The sequence below is a fragment of the Syngnathus leptorhynchus genome, chromosome 19 (genome assembly GCF_054491065.1).
Source record: "Syngnathus leptorhynchus isolate UIUO chromosome 19, UIUO_Slep, whole genome shotgun sequence".
Classification (NCBI taxonomy): domain Eukaryota; kingdom Metazoa; phylum Chordata; class Actinopteri; order Syngnathiformes; family Syngnathidae; genus Syngnathus; species Syngnathus leptorhynchus.
In genome coordinates, this window is record NC_141213.1 from 7,535,508 (window position 1) to 7,552,541 (window position 17,034).

General features: G+C 48.1%; 2 protein-coding genes across 5 annotated transcripts in view; one reads left to right on the top strand and one right to left on the bottom strand.

Moving 5' to 3' along the window:
• ptprn2 (protein tyrosine phosphatase receptor type N2) overlaps nt 1-7,917 on the top strand; it is a 52,527-nt gene extending 44,610 nt beyond the window's left edge. The window contains exons 15-22 of the mRNA XM_085938961.1: nt 34-107; nt 1,356-1,433; nt 2,783-2,902; nt 2,980-3,146; nt 4,203-4,256; nt 4,876-4,940; nt 6,132-6,205; nt 7,052-7,917. Coding sequence (XP_085795087.1) covers nt 34-107; nt 1,356-1,433; nt 2,783-2,902; nt 2,980-3,146; nt 4,203-4,256; nt 4,876-4,940; nt 6,132-6,205; nt 7,052-7,123 — 704 coding nt within the window. The 3' untranslated portion in view covers nt 7,124-7,917. The remainder of the gene's footprint in view (nt 1-33; nt 108-1,355; nt 1,434-2,782; nt 2,903-2,979; nt 3,147-4,202; nt 4,257-4,875; nt 4,941-6,131; nt 6,206-7,051) is intronic.
• A 2,413-nt stretch (nt 7,918-10,330) lies between these two features.
• On the bottom strand, nt 10,331-16,767 carry dnajb6b (DnaJ heat shock protein family (Hsp40) member B6b). 4 transcript variants are annotated; one of them, XM_085939584.1, is made up of 10 exons: nt 16,200-16,757; nt 14,439-14,527; nt 14,157-14,266; nt 13,891-13,977; nt 13,656-13,754; nt 12,918-13,022; nt 12,689-12,830; nt 12,544-12,614; nt 10,828-10,986; nt 10,331-10,656 (listed from the first exon to the last, which is right to left on the bottom strand). In XM_085939584.1, exons 2-10 carry the CDS (start codon nt 14,501-14,503, stop codon nt 10,544-10,546), a joined length of 951 nt encoding a protein of 316 aa, XP_085795710.1. In that variant the 5' UTR covers nt 14,504-14,527; nt 16,200-16,757; the 3' UTR covers nt 10,331-10,543. The 4 variants fall into 4 exon arrangements, with proteins under 4 accessions (XP_085795710.1, XP_085795708.1, XP_085795709.1 ...); XM_085939582.1 differs by having other exon boundaries at nt 12,689-13,022; nt 14,439-14,522; nt 16,200-16,767; XM_085939583.1 differs by having other exon boundaries at nt 12,689-13,022; nt 14,439-14,615; nt 16,200-16,767.
• Between the last annotated feature and the right edge of the window lie 267 nt (nt 16,768-17,034).

A 17,034-nucleotide genomic window follows, 5' to 3' on the forward strand; every position in this document is an offset into this window, starting at 1 on the left:
AATCCGCTAATGAATGATGCGTCCTTGTTACAGATGATCATTCCAGGATCACCTTGAAAGCTGAGAATAACCACAGCGGCTCCGATTACATCAACGCCAGTCCGATCGTGAGTACGGTTCAATCGTTGTGTTTTCCAGCTCCTATCTGCTCTGTCTGCGTTTGCTTTGTCATCGATTTAAGAGAAAGCATTGATCTTGTTTTTTTTCTTGTTTTTTTGCACAACTCGTGGATCCATCGGTGCTTTGAGATCACCTTTTTTTTTTTTTTCCCCCTTCTTCTGTACAAAAGTAACAAAAGATAAAAGCAAATACATCTCTGGATATATCCGAAAGTATCCGGGAGAGAGCTGAGGCTATTTTATTTAATTTTTTTATTTTAATTTTTTTTTCCTTTCCCCCACCTCCAGCACATTTGTGATTTCCCCCGAGGCTCCTGCATCAAAAGCAACTGGAAGCTATGCATTTCAAATACACTAGCCAGCCCAGCCGCAATTTTCCCAACCAACAGATAAACCGGGGAGCTGCGCTAAAAGCTCAATCCCCCTCTCAAACAAACAATCATGCATGCTGTAGGTGCTCTCATGTTGGAGGCGCGTCGCAACATTTTGCAAGTGGGCGAGGAAGCGGCAGGACACGGGCGGCAGGGATGGAGGGAGGGAGGAGAGGGCGGATGAAAGGAGGGTAATTACTCCACAATAGGGACAAAACCGAGAATGATGTCTGTCAATGTGGCTTCTTCCTCTTCATTAGGCAAAAACAATCCGGCTACTTCATAGAAGTTAAGTTAAGGAGCGAGCGCACGCAACTTTGCTGCGACACCAAAGTCAGGCAAGTGAGGTGACTTCTTTGTGATAGAAAGGCGTCGGGCCAATCCATCGTGTCAAAGGCGCCCGCCGAAAGAGAACCACCTCCGTCCGGCGCGCTCGCGCTTGTCATAATCGCCTCGTAACAACGGCAGCAAACGCAGGACCGCTCTTTCATGTTTGCCTTTTAGTATTCAAGCGGCGGCAGCAGCGGCAGCAGCCTGTCTGTGTCCTTGAGATTGGCAAAACCAAACAGCGGCGCTCGCATTCGCCTTTCATTTCAGCGAGGGGGAGGCGCCCCTCCCCGGTCTTCCTCTAAGCAAAAACCATGGGAGCAATCTTAACCAGAAAGCATGGGAAAAAAAACAAACACGTTTTGCTAAAGTACAACAATGTTCCTTCTTCTGTTTAAGGACGTGTACAAGATTTGTTTTGTTCTTTTCATAACTGATGCTGCCTGTATGGAGGCCTCATTTGGATGCAAGGAAAGCTTTCAAAAGTGAGCGCTTTGAAGCCCAAACACGGCGTGACACTGCCTTTTCTCCCTCCCAGATGGACCATGACCCTCGCAACCCCACTTACATCGCCTCGCAGGGCCCGCTTCCCTCCACCGTGGCCGACTTCTGGCAGGTGAGTCTCTTCCCATCACTCAAACTGATTTGTTTCTTCAGCCGTAAACCAGGTGGGGCGTGGCGGGGCGGAGACATCTGGCTTACGGCAAGCCCCGCTTCGCGCCTCTCGTGTATTATTCCCGCTACAAAGAAATATTGACTCAACTGTATTTTTATCAAGCGAGCGCCGTGCTTTAAATAATGCTGAACACGCTTCTCAAAGTGACAAACAGTCTGGCTTCCGCACGTTTTTTGGAAACCAAATCTCGCCTTTGTACCACAAATGTGTGACTCGGTCGCTAACCAAAACAGTAGCGCCTAGACATCCTCTCAGACGATCGAGTCACTTCATTTGATAAATGATCTTTATCATTTGAAAGATAATCCTCCGTTATTCAACCTCAAGCGTCCAAACAAATTGCCGAACCTATTGTTGGCGCTAGCCAAACCAGCCGCGCTGAAAAGAAACAAATGGCGTCCTCGGGTCAGGTGGGCAAGGCAGACGCAGCAGATGCAAAGTGACAAACGCACTTTGCAAATAACCAGGCCAATGTATTCCCGTGGCTTTCCCGGAGCACCGTCAATCACGAGCCGCTGTTAAACACAGCCGTCCTTCCGTCCGCTTGCGCGCTAAATGCTGGCCAAACGGCGTCCCCGTGTGCCCACTGTAGTCATTAGCCGGAGCGTTGCGTGACGCTCCCGTCACGGTGCCAGCCAGCCAGCGGCAGCGGGCCCCTTTTGCCGTCCGACGTCAAAGTTTTCTCAACTTGGGGACTTTTCATGGCCGACAATCGGCTCGCAGTTAATTAACAAGACAATCGCTTGCTAGCTTTTAACTGCAAAGTGCATCCACCCAGCCGCCCCTCTTTCTCCATTCAAAGGTGTTGAGCGGCTCTAATCAAACCCTGATAATTGTTTCGTATTTGTTTTGTTCCTTTTCCGTACCAGTTGCCATTCTATTATAGATGCTCGGCCATGAACCCGAGGGTGGGAAAATGGGCTTTTCTCACTTCTGAGCAAAAACAAGTCAATCATGTGCTGCTAATACGGCAACGGAGCAAATCATTCATGTCAGACAGTGACTCCTTGGCCTCTAAAGAGTTATTCCAGCTTCAAAACATTAACAAGAAGGTAGTGTGCTCTTTTCCTTAACGGTCGCCGTGGGCGGGCGGGCGAATGGGCGGGCGAATGGGCGGGCGAATGGGCGGGCGAATGGGCGGGCGAATGGGCGGGCGAATGGGCGTGTTTCTCCCGAGCGCGCATGACACTTCTGCACCATGCCTCCTCGACCCGGATTAAAAAATCCATTTGATGGGGAATATTGTCAGCCTTGAACAATGGCGTCTCCCTCCCTCCCTCCCGCTGCAGATGGTGTGGGAGAGCGGCTGCGTGGTGGTGCTCATGCTCACCCCCGTCTCGGAGAACGGCGTCAAGCAGTGTCACCGCTACTGGCCGGACGAGGGCTCCGACGTCTACCACTTCTACGAGGTACGTCTTTTTCAACTTCAGCGCGCCCTTGTCCTCGCGGCGTTAACGTCGGCCGGCGCGCGCGCGCACGCACGCAGGTCAACCTGGTTTCCGAGCACATCTGGTGCGAGGACTTCCTGGTCCGGAGCTTCTACCTGAAGAACTTGCACACCAACGAGACGCGCACCGTCACGCAGTTCCATTTCCTCTCCTGGATGGATCGCGGCGTCCCCAGCTCGGCGCGTACCCTCTTGGACTTCCGCAGGTACTGTAGCGCGGCCACCTTTGACCCCTTGGCCGTTCAGCTCATTCACCCCCTCCCTCCCTCCCTCCCTTCTTTTTTCCCATTTGCTGGTTTCTCTTCTATCCCCCCTAGTTTGGGGTGTGTCATTATTTTGAACAGATTTTTTATTATTATTAATTTTACGTGATTTTTATGAAACGAAGATGCTTTCTTTTTCCATTTTTTCTTTTGAAGCGAATAACCTTGCTATCCCCGCGCCCCCACCCCCTTGGATGCAGCAGCATTTAACAGCCCCGCACTGCCTGGCTTGGCTTGGGAAGAAAACACCTCATTCAAAGAGCCAATTAAACGAGTGGCGCCTGACTAAAAATGCTTGGCGTTTGTTAGCGAGCGGATAACCTCGCCCGAGGGACAACAAATGAGAATGGATGCATTAGATTTGGGGATGGAAATGTGTGTCTCCCCCCCCCCCCCCCCGTGCTTGTTAGTGCAAGGTGGAGGGGATCTATCTATGGCCCTCCTTCCAATTAGCTTGTATGCCTTTTTTTTTTTCCCCCCATCTGTGTGTGTGTGTGTGTGTGTGTGTGTGTGTGTGTGTGTGTGTGTGTGTGTGTGTGTGTGTGTGTGTGTGTGTGTGTATTTTTGTTGAGGTTTGGGCCGTATTTTGCGGTTGCCAGTGTCATTTTTGTGATGTTGCAGCTAGTAATATGAGCCCAGTTGCATAGTCACAAAAGTGATCATTGGAAACTGTGTCTCCTCAGCCAGGCCTGTGCACAACCTGACTCTCTCTCTCCTTCTCGCTCGCTCGCTCGCCCCCCTCTCCTTGCTGTCTCGACCCTCTGGCTTTATTTGCATGGGACGTTTGGGCCATCCTTGTGCTGCACTCTTTGTCATCACATGTTATCATGTGAATTCTTTTTTTTTTTTTTTTTCAAGAATAAATATAGAATGTCTGGCTGGATTGTCAAGACCTGATCATCATTGTGAAGAATGAAAATATTTCATAGCCACTAACGCTTAATCATTGTTCAATAACCTACTTTCTTTTTTTTTTCCCTTTCTCTTCTTCTATTCCAGAAAGGTTAACAAGTGCTACCGAGGTCGATCTTGCCCGATTATTGTTCACTGCAGGCAAGTATTCATCATACATCAAAGACACAAACATTCATGGGGAAATTCCACTTTTGTGTTTCTTATGTTGACAGTGCACGGCAGGCTTAAAAAGTTGTCCCAATGTCCCGCCTGAGCACTTTTACGCTGTGAAGTCATGCATGCGTAGCGGCCCAATGTGGATTATTGAAGCCCCCCCCAACTGTTCCGTTGGCCTGCGCCTTTTTGGAAGAGACGTGCACGCCTTGTTTGCAATTAACATGCAGCGCCGCTGAATGGCCAGGGGGCACAAAGGGAGGCTTTTCAACACACTATCTCTCTCTCTCTCTCTCTCGTTCTTCAAACCGCCCCTGGTCTCTCAACCTTCTCCTGTGCTCCCGAGGTGCACCATTTTAAAAGCCTTTGTCCTCTGGTGGAGAGCCTCCCCCCCCCCCCTCATACACACACACACACACACTCCCCCACCTCCCCCCCTTTGACATTGCCTTCCCAGACCACACATGCAAGATTATGAAGGCAAAAAAAAAAAATGGGGCAAAAATTTGAAGCATGATATTCACGCATTGGATGTGTCCGTCGTCCATCTGTTTGTCTCTGAATCAAGTGTGTGTCCTCCTTCCTTGTGTTTGTCTCACCGCAGCGACGGCGCTGGCAGGAGCGGCACTTACATTCTGATTGACATGGTCCTCAACCGGATGGCAAAAGGTAAACGCTTGGCTTTTTACACTCCCTGCTCACGTTGCCATGGCAACACTTTGCTTTTTTTCCATAGAGGCTCGCTCTCGGTGATGCGTCGGAGGGGGAACAAAAGCCCCCCCCCCCCCTTGCCCGGTTCGCAAATGAGAAATCAAGGGGACAAAAAAACCCAAGCTATTTGAACATGAGTAATTTAGTAGTCATTTGTGCCGCTGTCACGCCGTATCGACCTGCATCACAATTGCCGCATGAATTTAGATGGCGCATGCATGCCAATGAAAGTGAATTCGTTTGCGCTCTCAACATCAATGTTTCATAAAAGCAATGTGTTCATTGGATTATTCTTCTTTTTTTTTCCCCCTTGATTTTTCAGCAGCCGCGTTATTGTCTTAGGGTTGCCATTTCCACGGACCGAGGGCCGAGCCTTGGCGGCAAAAATGGAATTCGTAATTGCAATTACAACTGAGAAGTCTTCATTGCTGAGTCTAAATTGATATCCTAAAAAATACATCAGATTAAACTCGTAACCTTTTGATGAAAAACAACTTGGATGAAACATGATTGATGACATAGTATTGTTGGTGAAAAGATGATTATATATATTTTTTTAAATAGTCCACATTTTAGTTTGTCCTGGTTGCTAATACAGTTGACATCCATAAGCAGCAAGAAAAAAATTCTGGGCATAATTTTGTACAAAATATTGCACTCTAGAGAAAACAAACACCAGGGGGCAGTACTGCAGTAATATGATCGAAGAGGCGCCTTGTCAAAATGGTGACATGACATTCAAAATGGATTTTGCTTCCATTGTGGATGTCGGCCGGCCCCCAAAGGTCAATCCCCCATGACACCCCCCCGTGGCTGCGCTTGCCCTCTGACTCCTCAATTTTGCCCTCTCCCCAACCACAAAATGGCCGCTCATTAGAAGAGGTCACGTCCACAGCTGGATTTTGGAGTGTCCCTCGTAGTCGGTGGCGATGAAAGGCGCTCGACGAGTCGTGCAGACAGCATGGCGCCCCCCCCCCTTCCCCCCCCCTGCATATTTGATCAAGACGCGCGCGTCGGCGGGCCGCCGTCCAAAACTTTTGTGCGATGAATGCAATCATTTACAATTGTAAAAAGAGGAGACGGACAGATGCGAGCTGGATTAGCCCGCTTGCTTTCAAGCGCCTCCAATGTTGTGCGTGTGCGTTGCAGGTGCTAAAGAGATTGATATTGCCGCTACCCTGGAGCACTTGAGGGACCAGAGAGCCGGAATGGTCCACACAAAGGTAAGACCCCCGGCCCGGCCCGCCTCTTCCAAGCCTTTGAGCTCAAGTGCTAGTGGGGAGGGAGGGGGGGGGCAGATGAAAAGAAAACACGTCTCTATTGTCTGATACAAAGAAAGCGATATTGGATGCCAGCAAGAATTTGGGGGGGGGCTCTAACAGTGAGCGAATAAGCCCAAAAAGTTGCTTTTACTCTTATATGGCAATGTGCAAATAGCTTTGAAGTTATTTTCCAAGTAAAGTTGACGAGATCCATCCCACCAAAAGTCTGACCTTAAAGCCCTTTTGCACTGAAGCCGCTGGCCATCCGTGGCCGCTTTGCTTTCATGAGATGAGCATCTCAACAAGCTGAGGTTGGCCATTTTGGTTGGAGGCCAGCGTTTCAGGGTGCTCCCCATGTCCGAGCGACGATGGGGAGGGCTGAACTGCCAGCCCAACTAGCCTAGCCCTAAAAGATCGCCCGCCACCCAAAACCTAGGCAGAGAGAGAGAGAGACAGATGGCTTGATATTTCTGACAATTTCAAAAATAGACAAATGTGATGCCGCCGCCGCATATCGATCCACAGAGTCTCCCTTTGGGCCTCGCTGTGTGTTGACACATCTAAAGGCCTCCGCACTCCTACGCTGCTGGTTCTCCTCCCCCCTGAGCCTGAAAGAGTGCAAAACAGCGGCGGCGGCGGCGGCTCTGTGGGGAGGGGGTCAACATCAATCACACCGTTGCTTTGCTCTCGAGGGGGAAAAGCAACAAAAGACAAAGAAAAGTGAAGCCGGGCTAGCTCACCTGCGTGGCTACAAATACTTTCTTTCTTGACATATGCTGCGGCCTCTTGTCTTCCATCCCCACCCAGGAGCAGTTTGAGTTTGCGCTGACGGCCGTGGCCGAGGAGGTGAACGCCATCCTCAAAGCCATGCCTCAATGAGTTGACTGCGTACCTCGCCTCGCCTCTCCTCTCCTCGCCTCGCCTCTCCCCTTATTCATCTGCTTCCTCAAGCTGTCTCTCTTTAGATCTCCATTCATCAATACATATAGATATAGAGGAAACCTCTTCCAGTGGCCAAAGATTGCGTTTAGGTACGAGCGGTGGCTCGCAGGGGATGCTCGAGTAAGTCGATGAATCAACGGTACGGACCTGAATGCACCCTTTGCGTGCCTGCCACTGGCCAGCTTTTGTCGAGTGAACAGATGTGGAGAAATATACCTATATACGTATATATATTTCAAAAGAATCCAACATATACACTTGTACGGTTAAGTAGAGTTGAGCGTCCGAATTTTGGAACAATTCCAGCAAGCGATTAGCAGGCAAGCGACAAAGAAGAACACATCTGCGACTCTTCTGCTCTCCTCGTGTATTACGGCTTTATTTTTCAAATGATTTTACGCTGATGAGACCAGTCCTTGCCGAGCGTCGGCGTGAATAGCGACGTGCTAAAAAGTCGACTCGCAATACTACCGCATCCGTTCATCGCCGGTCGACAGCGCGTGACCGCCAATAAGAACGAGAAGTAGCGTCTTGTCCTGTTCTGGCTAGGAAGTGCTCTGCTAGCAACGTGCTTGTTGTATTTCTGTATTCCGGATGCATTGTGCTATGCTGTGCAACATGACAATGATATGACTTTGAAGCTCTCGCGCTAACCTTCATTGATAATAAAGGTCAATTAAAAGCCCAAAAGCGTCCCGTCTTTTTTTCGACGTTCTCCAGTCCCAATGCAGGAAAACGCAGAGTGATACATTTCCAAAATGCTCATTCATTTTCTCCTTGCTCTTACTGTGTTAAACACGAGGCTTCAATTGTTAGCTATGACTTTGTCGCTGCGAGGCCTCGCAAATGCAAAGCCCGATTGATTTCTTTTGCTCGGCCGAGGGTGCGACGCTTTATTGCGTGGTGGTTGCCGATAAACGCGTCGTGCCGGCTTTGCGGTCGGTCGGCCTGCAATCGGCGGGCGACGCGGGCTCAGACGAGAACGAGGCTGGAAAAGGGATGACAATGTCGTCACCTTTTAGCTGATTGGCTGTGGGAGCGGTGCTTGTTGTTGCTCGGCAACTGTTACTAGGACCGTTGCCATGTCAGAGGCTGGCTCACCAGGAAAAACGTTTGCTCGTGTGTTGAAAAGGGCTGGCTATCTTTCCACACCTGCGCACTAAGCGCAGTTTTTTGTTTTTGGACCAGCTGGGTCGGTTGACAACACTTTCTGCTTTAAAATGACGGCCTGGAGGCAATGCGGCACGTGACTCGGACAGAGCTGGGTTCCAACCATCCACTTGTTTCTATGCCAAGAAGAATGAGTGATGAAAAAAAAACTAAGATTAGCCTACCCTTACATCATATCGTTAAATATATGTTAAAAAACGTAAAAGAGCGGTTTAATTTTATTGTTTTTATTCTAAAAGAAAAATAGAATGTATAGCGAGAATCAAATAAAAATACAACGACGGATTCCCTGAATTTGACCATAAGATTGCAAAAGTGTACCGTGTGTCGCCCTCTGCTGGTCAGTATGACAAATGCTCCCGTTGATAAATTCCGGGAATCCAAAACAAATATACGAGCCGTTTCTTGATTTGTATCTGTCGTGCTGTATTATATTTTTGGTTAGAAATAAAAATTGAAAATCAATCTTTCCAAGCAACGGTTTGCGACTAAAACGCAAAATATGAATGCTTGCATTCCAACTGTTCAGTGACAATTAAAAGAAGTCCAAAAATTGAAACAGACTTAAGAGTTCTATTATTGTAATTTATTTTTAGTCACAGCAAGTGACAACAACAATTAGATTGCACTTGTCAACTGCAAGGAAGAATGGGCAACAATGACCCAATCTGCATAATTTCCAGTCATTCAAAGCACCAGAAAGGTATACGAGCGAATTGTATTTCTCTGCAGCCCTTCAAACACTTGCCAGGAAAGAAAAAAAAAAAAAAAAAACACATTCTCCCTAATGAAGTAGCCTGTTATTAGGTACACTTGAAAATGGCGCTGTACCTAATGGAGTGTACGAGTGACGTCACAGATCAACCAGCCAATCAGAAAGTGGGGCTGTGGGCGGGTGTGGCACTTTTCACTTTCACTTAAACTTTTTCCCTAATGACGTGATTACGTACACGTGTCCAAGTGACGTCACAGATCAACCAGCCAATCAGAAAGTCGGGGTGAGGGCGGGTGTGGCACTTTTCCCTTTCACTTAAGCTTTGACCATGATTTTTTTCCCTAATGAAGTGGCCTGTGATTAGGTACACCTGAAAATGGCGGTGTACCTAATGGAGTGTCCGAGTGACGTCCCGGATCAAACAACCAATCAGAAAGTGGGGGTGAGGGCGGGTGTGGCACTTTTCACTTTCACTTAAACTTTTTCCCTAATGAAGTGATTAGGTACACCTGTGTCAGTGTGACGTCACAGATCAACCAGCCAATCAGAAAGTGGGGGTGAGGGCGGGTGTGGCACTTTTCCCTTTCACTTAAGCTTTGACCGTGATTTTTCCCTAATGAAGTGGCCTGTGATTAGGTACACCTGAAAATGACGGTGTACCTAATGGAGTGTCCAAGTGACGTCACAGATCAAACAACCAATCAGAAAGTGGGGGTGAGGGCGGGTGTGGCACTTTTCACTTTCACTTAAACTTTTTCCCTAATGAAGTGATTAGGTACACCTGTGTCAGTGTGACGTTACAGATCAACCAGCCAATCAGAAAGTGGGGGTGAGGGCGGGTGTGGCACTTTTCCCTTTCACTTAAGCTTTGACCATAATTTTTCCCTAATGAAGTGGCCTGTGATTAGGTACACCTGAAAATGGCGGTGTACCTAATAGTGTCCGAGTGACGTCACAAATCAAACAGCCAATCAGAAAGTGGGGGTGAGGGCGGGTGTGGCACTTTTCCCTTTCATTGAAGGTTTGACCATGACTTTTCCCTAATGAAGTGGCCTGTGATTAGGTACACCTGAAAATGGCGGTGTACCTAACGGAGTGTCCGAGTGACGTCACAGATCAAACAACCAATCAGAAAGTGGGGGTGAGGGCGGGTGTGGCACTTTTCATTTTGGCTTTTTCTTAATCTGTCCAGACAACGAACGAGAACGTGTGCAAAAATGGCTCATACACATGGAGTCTGAAAAACACATGATAGGCAGTCGTTTTTGTGCATTTATTGTTTCATAAAAGTTCATAAAAATAACAGATTTTTTTCTAACGCATCCCTATGTTCATGAGGGGGGAAAGAGGTCAAATACATGGTTTGTCTTCATCACTTTTGGGGGGGGGGGGGGATTTGTGCTGCAAAATATGGAAAAATGCGATCCGTACTGGACAGCACGTCAAGTTCAAAGTCATGACCGTTTGTGACTTTAGAAAAAAGGACCAAAGCCTCCGAAAGTGGGGAAGAAGAGTCGTGATGGTGGCGCTCTTCTTCGTCTCGATTCCCTCAGCCAAAGTTTCTTCCTCTTGGGGTCCGCGTGACCTGGGGAGCCAGACAAGCCGCGGTCATTTGGCTTTTTCAAATTTGACACAAAAAAAAAACGTCAAACAATCTGGTTTGAATGTCCCAGGCCAAAATCGGACCCCCAAAACCCACACGCGCACACCTCCAACCCCCATTTGCAGGCAAGCAAGCAAGTTACACGTTTGTCACCTCTGCTAAGGCCGTACTCTCCTTCCTCGTCGTCCTGGTCGTCATCGCCAGCCGGGTTCTGGGCGAAGCTCCTCAGGTATCGCTGGTGGTGTGAGCAGGCGACGGGAAGATTGTGTCTGCGGCGGCGATGCTCGTCGTCGTCGTCGCCCGTTGGGACATCTGTTTTGGAACAACAAAGCCCCCCAAAGACCTTCGTTCGGTCATCTTTCGTGATGATTGATGGACGGATGGATCTTGATGCCCGCAATGTGGGCGACACCTGAGCATACTTTTCTTTGGAAGCTCCTACATGTCTATTCATATGAAACATGGCTGAGTTGATTGTGATCAATAAAATGCCATTTGCTTATTTGCAGGTCATTTCCATTGAATTATGGACCAGATGACAGGCCAATCTCGCAAAGGAAGCGAGGGGAACACAAAAGGCAGGCACTTTGGACAATTGCTGCAATTTTAGGGAGGAGTTTTTTATCTCTCGCTTTATATTCTTGATCACAATGTGTTTATCCGGGTAAGGAGATGGATGGCCTTCGACAGCAATCCATCGTGGTCCATCATTAACGCGGGCAAACAAAAAGAAGATCAAATGAAATAAATCACGATTCCAGATGATGATTTCGAAAAAGAACGACTTTTTGCAGGGAGGGCTGCAGCGTCGTTTAGAACAGCACTGCGCATGCGTGACTGCAAACTAAAGCGCTGCCTAGTATGTGACACACCTGAGCCAGGCTGACCTGCACGCACAACAATGCAGGACAATGGCGCTCGTTTTCGTGGGAGGGTAAAAGCGATCAATTATTTCTTGAATTACTTGAAACACTTAGCGGGGGACGGTGCTTTTTACGAAGCTTTGTTGACCGACCGAGAGAAGAGAGCGAGCGCACTTGAATAAACCCAGCTTGACCTATAAATCGCCACTAGGCGTCAGTGTGGAGACCCATTTCTGCTCCTCAAGGATCAAATTGACGAGTGATGAATGAACAAATTGATTTCCAACTAGTTTGTTGGACAGCCGTGTACCTAATAAAGTGGCTGTTGGGTGGGATAGAAAGAAAGCGCAGGCAGTCAAAGTTGTGGCCAAGCGGTGAAGGTGAGTCACCTCCAGTGAGATGAACAAATGAGTTATGTTGTGCACACGCTGATGATGAGCATTAGAACCAAACCATGAGTGTCCTTTTCAAGCACAAAACCAAAGTGTGAGAAGTAAGAAACACAGACACACAGTGCAACCAGCGACAACCTTCTACACAAGCATAAAATGAAGCTTTATTGAACTTTCTGGTCCTGCTGTTAGGTTAATCAACCCAGTTCCAGGTACAAGCGGAATTTCAACATGCGCCGGCCGTGTTTATCATGAAAAAGAAAATAGAACGTCATCACACGCCACATGATGTCGGCTAACGGCTTAGCCAGGTGGAGTTAGAAGACTTAAGACAGTGCTGAGGAACCATTTGTGGGGAGGCTCGAATTTGGGGGTTTCTACGGGGGGGCGTAGACAGTAACTCTGAGGTTTTGGATGTCCCCGCCCACCACAGGTTGCCCAACTCTGACTTAATGCGTTGAAGCTCTCGACATGCCGAGATGGAAATAGACGTCACAATACACGGCGGCTGAGTGAGTGGCAGGCACTGCTTTTTTTTTGGGGGGGGGGGGGGGGGGGCGCCTGCTAAAGCAAACTTTACTTGTTATTCAGTCTTAGTCTGTCTTGCTCCTCACCGTTAACCGTTAGCAACTTGAGCTGGCCGTCCTCCTCCACCTCCACGCGCTCCTGTCCGTTCTCCACCGTCCTGTACACCAGCACGCCATTTCGGCTCGCGTCGCACCAAGCAAAAAACAAAAGCAGAGGGAATACGGGACGTACCGCTTGGTGGTGATTTTTTTGCCGTTGATGAACTTTGTCGAAGTGGACAAGGATTTGAAGTTGCCCATTCCTCCTCCGCCGCCAAACGACGAGGAGAAGGAGGCGAAGCCGCCGCTGCCCATGTCGCCGAATGCGTTAAAACCTTGGCACGACACGGGGGCGGGGCACGGAGACGTTAAAACATTCAAAGGGAGTCGACCTACCGCACCGCTGGGATATACGCACGCACCCGACAAGCCCCTGAAACCAAAGGGGCCGCCGCCGCCTCTTGTCCGGGAACGGGGAGCCCCCAAGTGGCAATTGTGCCCGATAAAGTCGTCGAAAGGGTCGTCGTCTGAAAAACAAACAGAAAGTCACGTGACAAACTCTACAGTAGTGTTGACATTTGGAATTGGGCTAGTTTTCAAGGAAACAAGGCACGCAAATGGAAGGCCAAAGACACCTCTCAAAACAAAAAAGACCTGCAGACAGCTGTATTAACCTTTGGAGGGCGCCACACACTTTTAACTGCTCCTTGTCATTTCTTCTCAACACGTTTTGATTGATTTTTTTTCTTCTCCCCACCCACGTGCCGCCACGATTGCGCGCACTGGACTACGGGTGGCTATTTTGGACAGCATTCCAGCCGGCTGATGTGGACGCTCGCATTCAGCTCCATATTTAGAGCTGCGACAGACATGCGTGCGAGCGAGCGAGGCGGCCCCTGGAGCGGCAGCCTCCCTCTATCCCAAGTTCAATACGCAGCTTGTGACGTCATCGGCCGTCCTGCGTAGGCGCTCCATCCAGAGAAGATACTTTGGAAGCATCCTCACGACAGGTCCCAGAGTTGAGTTGGGAAGGCTGCCAAAGCCATCAGCCGTCACATCCACGAATCAAATGGATGCTGCTGCCATTATTTTCAGCCAATTTAATAGGGCGCTTTTTGATTTTAGCGTTGAAAGACCAAAAGATCCTTCGCATCACTTACCGAAAAAATCCGCAAAGGGATCTCGGCCAAAGAATTCCCGGAAGACATCCTCAGGCTTTCGGAATGTGAAGCCGTGGCCAAAGTGATTGTTATGGCCTCCTGCGCGACAGAACAGCAAAAAAGAAAGCAAGCCATTTTTGGGATGTTCTTACAAAATGTAATGTCAATTGTATCTGAATATAGTAGCTCATTTGATTGATGTATGTGGACAGTGAGGCAGTGTTCAGCTGCTTACCTCCTCCTCCTCTTCCGCCGCCGCCGCCTCCTCCTGCCGCAGACAGCCCTTGTTTGCCATATTTGTCATAAATATTCCTCTTGTTTTCTATGAGCAGGCAGGCAGGCAGGCAGGCAGGCAGACAGGCAGACAGACAGACAGACAGACAGACAGACAGACAGACAGACAGACAGGCAGGCAGACAGACAGACAGACAAACACAAAGGTTTGAGCAAAGATTGCGTCCGTCCGTCCCGCAGGGACGTTGGCTCGGACGTCTTTCTCACCGTCCGAGAGCACCTCGTAAGCTTCGGCCAGCTCTTTGAACCTTTTCTCAGCCTCCTCCTTGTTGTCGGGGTTCTTGTCCGGATGCCACTTGAGTGCCTGTTTTCTGTAGCTGCAACAAAAAAAGCGGACTCAAAATGGCAGACTTGTTCTTGGACACATTTCATATCATAAAGTGACTTTTTTTAGGAGCTTTGGCAGACATTTAGCTGAGTAAAGTCAGTCAAGTTCCTCCGTCTAACGGACAGGAAAGCATGAGAGGAGAGCTGTCAGAGCACACTTACGCTTTCTTGATGTCCGCTTGCGTGGCGTCTCTGCGGACTCCGAGTGTCTGGTAGTACTCCACCATGGCTCAGCACGAGAGGCTCCTGGGCTGGCGGGGAGACCAGAGGGCGAGGCGTGTTCAAGCGGGAACACAACGGCCATTCACTCTTCTTTCAACGCTAAAGCTCACCCTCAGGCTGTCAATGAAGAAATCATATTGGGCGAGCGAGCACCCAAGAATGGAGCGTGTTGTGACACGTTTGACTCAGTGCTTTTTGTGAAACAAACATACTGGATGGTGCACCCTGCTCTTTCACAGACCAGGATTGAAAAATACAAACACTTGGATTGAAACCAAAACTTGGGCGGGCGCTTTAACATCTGACCGTAAATGTCTGGCGCAGTATGCTGTAACAAGCTTCTTCTCGTCGGCTAGAGGGAGCGGCCTCTAGTAAGAGCCGAAAATAAAAAAAGCTTTGTATGTTGGTTTCAAGCCTTCTTATCGTTCAAACGATTTGGCATTGCACAGGGCAGAAAAGACATGAGCACACGTGTTGAGCAAACATGTCATGCGATACCAAGCCTCGCTCGCGTCTGACCTTATGGAAATAGCACAACATCTTCCTCCCCAAATGACCGTTAAGACACACACGCCAGCGGTTGTCATAGTGAAAGAAAACACAAGGTAGGACTGTTTACACTTGAAACGCTTGTCGGGCCCCGTTTTGCTGCCTATTTATATCTGTGGCCTTTGCGCTTGTGTTATGAGCATGGGGCATGGGGGGGGATTTTTGAATTTGAAATTCCCCACCGCTACGTAATCACACAACACAATTGCATTCCACTTGAGGACATAGCATTCATTCTCCACACACACACTGTTGCAAGCTTTCTGCTTTGCTCAGTGTGCTCCAAAAAGATGCGGCTCCAACAACGTTTCATTTGCAGCATGAAACGGCCATCGTTGTACTTGCTTACTTGTACACAACACACAAATAAAAACAGAATGGCCTCATTGGGAAGGTCACGTGACCGTCGAGCGAGTTGCTTGAAACAAAATGGCTGCTGCTTAAGCAGTTATCTTATCAAGCCTTGTTCTCTGTTGACTCATAACATTGCGGTCAATATTAGTGAGCAACATGTTCAAAGAAAAATTATAACCCTCATTATACACACTAGATATGTTTTTATTGTAAAGAAGTGACTATTTCATGGAAATATATTCTTAATAAGTGTGCAACTTTTAACTTTTTGTTGTGTTCGAATAAATTGTAAAAAAAAAATACATTTTCTTTCATGCCGTTCTAAACTTTTTATTAAAAAAAAAGATCTATTCTCATCGAATTACGACTCTTTTTAAATGAAAATTACTAATTGTTTTTTTCCTCATACCACCCATTTTGCACTCACTGGAACTCAATAACATTCAAATGTACATATAAAAGTCTTCAGAAAGCCGAAGGACTACTTTAGTATTGACAATTATTCGTGGAAAACCTAACGGCTGCAAACGTCACGAGAAATTGTGACGTTATGAGTGTTGAATATGAAAAAAACTTCCTGTGCTACATTTTGTTTAACAAATGAAAAACTGTTTGGCTGTGTCAAACTTCCTTGGTTCATTTTTGCAGCGTTATCTCCACGCGCATGCATGGGAAAAATGCACCAACAATAATGTCTTAGGTTGAGAACATTTTTTGGGGTTTTCAATCAAAAAGTTTGCGGCATGGATTGGCCATAAAAGCAAAAGTAGCGGCAGTTGTCGTTAAACATCCACTCACTTGCTTGCTTGGTTGATGGAAGCTGTCTGGAGCCGACGAAACTCCTGTGGCCGCTTTCTTTTGACGGACGGCGATCAGCAGTAGATGACACCGCTCGGCTGCTGCTGCTGGTGGTTCTGGTGGCCTGCCTGTTACTGGTACTGCTGCTGGTGGCCAGCCAGTTACTGGTGCTGGTGGCCTGCCTGTTACTGGTGTTGGTGGTGCTGGTGGCCTGCCTGGTGCTCCGCTCTCCTACCTACAGGAAATGTGCTGCTGCGGTTGCGTTCACTAACCGTCGGAGAATTGACGGAAAGGCACAGCGAAGGTGGCTTCTCTCTGTCGTAGACAGTCAATAGCTAGGGAAAGGAATCGATTTAGAAATGAACAACTCTGAGTTTCTTTTTTTTTTTTTTTTTTTTTTGACACACGATGTCACCACCTTGAAGCATATCTGACAAGACCATTTATTACGAGGGGTACGCGAAGGTAACACGCCTTGCAGCGTCGACCGAGCTTTTTGATGATCAGCGATGACGCATGACGCAATTAGATTGCATTTAACGTCCAAACGTAGCAACAAGTAAAAATCAAAGGAAACGCAATATCTAAGCTACAAAACAGCATGAGTTCCATGCTCCTGCATCTCCAGGTGGTTGAAAAATGTACCTGCGCCACCTGTGGAGCATTGAGGGAAATACTCACCCGAGGGCACACCAAAAAAATAGAAAAAGCATGGCCGCTAGAGGGTAGCACACCCCAAGAAAAGAACCTCCTCTGATGGGATTCTCAGGCCTTTTGATTTTTTTGCTGTTTGCTTTTGGGAAAGATGAACTTGTCAAAAAACCTATGAAAAAAT